This window comes from Coffea arabica, chromosome 3c (assembly GCF_036785885.1).
Source record: "Coffea arabica cultivar ET-39 chromosome 3c, Coffea Arabica ET-39 HiFi, whole genome shotgun sequence".
Lineage (NCBI taxonomy): Eukaryota > Viridiplantae > Streptophyta > Magnoliopsida > Gentianales > Rubiaceae > Coffea > Coffea arabica.
In genome coordinates, this window is record NC_092314.1 from 40,141,877 (window position 1) to 40,147,179 (window position 5,303).

At 34.4% G+C, this 5,303-nt stretch overlaps 1 protein-coding gene across 1 annotated transcript; it reads left to right on the top strand.

Moving 5' to 3' along the window:
* The first annotated feature begins 1,564 nt into the window (after positions 1-1,564).
* Positions 1,565-3,539, top strand: LOC140037721 (trans-resveratrol di-O-methyltransferase-like). Its single transcript, XM_072082726.1, has 2 exons — positions 1,565-2,369; positions 2,723-3,539. The coding sequence occupies exons 1-2, from the start codon at positions 1,587-1,589 to the stop codon at positions 3,032-3,034; spliced, it is 1,095 nt and encodes a 364-aa protein (XP_071938827.1). The 5' UTR covers positions 1,565-1,586; the 3' UTR covers positions 3,035-3,539.
* The last annotated feature ends 1,764 nt before the right edge of the window (positions 3,540-5,303 follow it).

Sequence of the window (5,303 nt, forward strand, 5' to 3'; positions counted from 1 at the left end):
ACTTTTTTATATCACATACATCATATCATAAAAAATGCTATAGTAATTATCTCAAATAAACTCCTATCCAAACAAACTACTATTTGCGAGCGTTTATATAGAAATTAGCCTACAAAGATGATAGTTATAAAAGTTAAAAACTTATCATCAAACTAAAAATCAAATTACAAATCAAATAACTTGCTATAACAACTTATCAAAGATGCTGCTGAATTAAAATCTGAAAGCTATCTAATCTTCAATAGTGATGAATTTTAGGAAAAGGGTGCTGTCATTTATGGTGTTCCAACATTATTGACATTGGTGAGAGTTTATCTAAAAGTTACCCCACAAATATGGTTACAAAAGATGAAAATTTATCAAACTAAAAATCAAAATTACAAGATAAAATCCTATCAAACTGGAATTGAAATTATAAATCAAATAATTTGATACAACAACTTATCAAATAAGGTGTTGTTAAAATTAAAATTTAAAAATAACTAATCTCTAATCCTTTCCCTCAAGTTGGAGAGTGTATGAATGTAGCTCCCATCTTAAATACCAAAAATTGAAATCGAGCGTCTTGAGTAAACTTCAAGCCATCGATTATTGATACCACCTCCAAATGAAGAGGATTAGTGTCTGTAAAATGTGCCACACCATTAAAATGAAATAATTTGATGGGAACAACACCCATAGTATGGAGAAACTCTTCTTCATCTTTTATTTGTTCTGCACTTGTTGCAGATTCGATCTCATGATTAATAAAATTATTCTATTTTATTGTCAAACAAATTGAAATGACATGCAGCCCATTGAAAATATTGCAAACCAGAATAACGACCTAACAATGTAAATTAAAAAGTGAAAACCCAACAAAGGATTAAATGCACATCATCAAGAGAGGCGTGCATGATTACATCCATAAAATGGATGGAGAACACATTAGGAAAAAGACAACCACCCGTGATATTGCCACTCTTGACATAAATTGGAAGGACTGAAACCGCCAAATTGAGATTCCCATGATTGAAATTGAGAACCCACCAAGGAATACTATTTTGCTACAGCATTCCTACACCATAATTGTTGAAAAAGATAATTACTGTATCATTGTCCTTCCATCAACAAAGCATAGATTTTTTTTTTTAACAGAAAGCATAAGGATGGAAAGCACTGGAGATAAAGCTGTAGTGATAAAAGTTTGATGGCAGGTATCTAAATTCTAAGTGTAACAATTAATGATAGATACTTTGTTGAGAGAGTGAGTAACAAATATATATTTTTCAGTGAGCGAATGACAGATTTAATCAAAATTTGTGTATAACTAACAGAGAGCATATGGATGAAAGTACTACAGATAGATAAAGCTATTTGATGACAGGTATCCAAATTCTAAGTGTAACAATTATTGATGCTTAAAGTAATGCAAGGAAAGACAAAACATTGAGCACTTTTTTTAAGTGGAATCCCCTTTTTCTACCGAGCACTCTAATCATGCAACATTATTCCTGTGAATCCCATAATCCGCCTATAAAATGCGAGTTCTACTTGTAATTTCCACCACCAAAAAGCGCAAAAAATCCTAGAATTTCAAACAAAAAATGGATTTGGCTAGAAATATTGGTGACCATACTGATGAGCTTTTTCAAGCACAAGCTCACATATGGAACCATATATTCAACTTCATAAATTCTATGTCCCTCAAATGTGCAATTCAATTAGACATTCCAGATGTTATTCACAAGCATGGCCAGCCGATGACCCTCGATCAATTGATCGATGCTCTTCCCATCAAGAATGAAAAAGCCCCATTCGTTTATCGTCTCATGCAGATTTTGATCCACTCAGGCTTCTTCATTGAAGCAAAGATTCCTGGAAATGAGAATGATAATCAAAAGGGTTATCTGCTCACTTCTGCTTCTGAACTTCTTTTAAAGAGCAACCCTTTTAGCGTGACGCCATTTTTACTGGCCATGCTCAATCCCGCCTTGACTGATCCATGGCACCATCTCAGCCAGTGGTTTCAGAACAGCGATGAAAGCCCATTTTATACTTGCCATGGGAGGTCACTTTATGATTTTGCGAGCCATGAGTCTCAGCTTAATCAATTCTTTAACGAAGCAATGGCTAGTGATGCCCGGATGGTTAGTAGCGTGGTGACCAAAGATTGTAAGCACGTTTTTGAGGGTTTGAATTCATTGGTAGATATTGGAGGTGGAACTGGAACCTTTGCTAAGGCAATTGCTGATGCTTTCCCCCGCCTGAAATGCACTGTGCTTGATCTTCCTCATGTTATTGATGGCTTGGAGAGTAGTAAGAACTTGGCCTATGTTGGAGGTAACATGTTTGAAGCCATTCCTCCTGCAGATGCTGTTTTAATGAAGGTATGAAATCGATGTTGCACGTTTTCTAGTTGACAATTTTCTTTTATAGAAGTTTTATTTAGATTTTCATCCTAACTGCCTGAGATCATAGGATTAAAATTCACCAATTATGGGAAGTGTCAACTTCAAAAGTAAGATTGAGCAGAAGAAATTGAGGCTATGCTTAATCTAAGAACTGCATCATGAAGAGGGACAGAAAAAGAACAAAGTTTTAAACGTCAAATTGATGGCATGTGTTTGGTACTATAGGAGAATAGTTATGTTTTTTCTTTTTGACACAAAAAGCTTTAGATAGGGTGTAATGTTTCTAACAAAAATTTTCTTTCATTGTGATACAATTTGCAATCGAGCAGTGGATATTGATTGATTGGAGCGATGATGAGTGTGTACAAATACTAAAAAAATGTAAAGAAGCAATTCCTAGCAAGGAAAAAGGAGGCAAAGTGATAATTGTTGACACGTTCTGCAAAAGCCAGCAGAAAGGGGATGATGATCATGAGGCGATTGAGACCCAACTGTTCTATGATATGGGGGCGATGGTTCTAGTCAAAGGAAGGCAAAGAAATGAGAAAGATTGGGCGAAACTTTTCTCTGAGGCAGGCTTCTGTGACTATAAGATAACTGCAGTATTGGGCTTGAGATCTATCATTGAGGTTTATTATTAATTAATTAATATGTCTTTTGAAAATGTTGTTTGTGCTAAAAAGTGATGAACCTTTAGTTAGGGTGTTCAGAATAAATTTTATGGCTTTGGAGTGTTTGTTTTACTCATTTATTGGCAATAGACAAATTGCCAAAGTCCATCTTGAAGCTGAATGTGGGCGGCTGATCAACTTGGTTCGTGCTTGTATCTTGAACCAGATTTACTTGCAAAGTTCACCAGATTTTCTGGCAATTGGGCATTGAATGAGAAGAGAAAAATTACAGCCGCTTGTAGGATCCTTACTAGTATAAATAAATGCCATTTCCTCAGTTGAAGGGCACCAAAGCTCAAGTGAAAGATAGGAAATGAACGAGTTCAATTGTGGAGTGAGTGTTTGAGCAGATATCTCAACAGTGAGGCTCAATTATTAGTGTCTAATATAAATGTATTTTGTCTGTTGTTATTATATATATTTTGAGTGTAATAAAATTGTTTGTTTAGCTCCTTTATATAAAGGATTTAATTCATTGATTTGGTATTAAACCCCACCACAATCCAACATTGGAATGCGTCCAAATCCCAGCCTGGAATGCACAGCAAGCACATTATGTATAAATGGTGTGGAGTTGAGGTAGCTAAGGACAATAACTGTTTCCAACATTGTTGAAGTAGATGCATCGCTTCCACTTTAAATTCAGCCATTACAGCTGAATGTAAGTTGAAGAAAGAACGGATAATGAAGAAAAAGATTTTCAGTTCTTAACTTGCCTACCTATTATACCCAACTTTTCTAGCAATGAAAATCGAGGGAAACTCAACTTTTCTTTGATACGCTGATGAGAAAGGCAGGATTCATGCATTGACTAGAAGACAACTCCAGTGCTGGGCTTGAGATCCCTTATTGAGGTTTATTGTTAGGAGTTGTGTAGGGGTGGCAATTTTCGACATGATCTGAAAACACGACACGAACCTAACACGAAATTAATGGGTTTGGGTTGAGCTTTCGGGAATTCGGGTCAGAATCGGGTTGAACCCGATGAACCCGAAAAGAAAACAGGTCGATTTCGGGTCAACCCGTGGTGACCTAATATGACCCGATATGACCCGTTTACGAATTAAAAATAATTTAATAAACATAAAAATAATTTTATCTAACTAAACTAAGTTATTCTTTTTTTCAAAGGCATTAATTACTTAATCCTAAATGAATTTATTTAATTTGTGTGAAGTTGAAATTATTATATTTGGACAAATAATATATTATATTATTTTTTACTTTTATACTGTTTTAATTTATTTTATATTTTTTTTGGGATAAAACACTTTTACGATGTTTAATTTATTTTAGATTTGGTTTGAAATTATTTATTTAAATTTTTATTACTTGATTATGTAATTAGTTTTGTGAGAAATTAATTTTATTAGAAATTACAGTGATAAATTAATAAATTAAAATTAAATTTCGGGTCATTTCGGGTCGACCCGCCAACCCGTCAACCTGAAATTTTCGGGTTCGGGTCAATATATCTGACCCGTCACGAGTTGGCGGGTCGGGTTCGGATCAATAGATTTTCTGACCCCGACCCGCCAACCTGATTTGGACCCGAATTGCCACCCCTAGAGTTGTGGATAGTTTTTTTTTTTTTTTAGATCATTTTTGTTAGACATGTGTATGAAGTTAAGATGTGTATCTTTTGTTATTTTGCGTACAATTAAAAAAAAAAAAACATTGCAATGGCGGGTCGCGTTCGGATCAATAGATTTTCTAACCTCAACCCGCCAACCTGATTTGGACCCGAATTGCCACCCCTAGAGTTGTGGATAGTTTTTTTTTTTTTTTTTAGATCATTTTTGTTAGACATGTGTATGAAGTTAAGATGTGTATCTTTTGTTATTTTGCGTACAATTTAAAAAAAAAAAAACATTGCAATCGAAAAAGACAGGCTACATGGCCCATAACATAGCCCAAAACTGGAACAAAAATATAGCCCATTGTTCCGTTCCAATTTCTGAATTTTCCCCATCAAAACCTTATTCTTTTTCCTTTATTGATTGTTTTCTACAACTTATGGAAATAACTATGCCGTAATTTCTTTTCACCTTCAAACGAAGAGACAAGAATTTCAAGAGTAAGGTATTACAAAGTCTATATGTATGTTCAATTGTCAAAATGAAAATGTTTTTACACAACCCAATAATGAAATTACAGCACATCTGACATATTCGTTCCTTTTTTCTTTCACTTTTTTTTTTCAATTGAGCATTTTGATATGGATTTGTCTATTATCTCA

Bases quoted from the DNA above. Each gene is read 5' to 3' on its own strand.
- LOC140037721 (XM_072082726.1), top strand. From the start codon at position 1,587: ATGGATTTGGCTAGAAATATTGGTGACCATACTGATGAGCTTTTTCAA. The intron at 2,370-2,722 runs GTATGAAATCGA...GCAATCGAGCAG, and splicing joins CAGATGCTGTTTTAATGAAG to TGGATATTGATTGATTGGAG.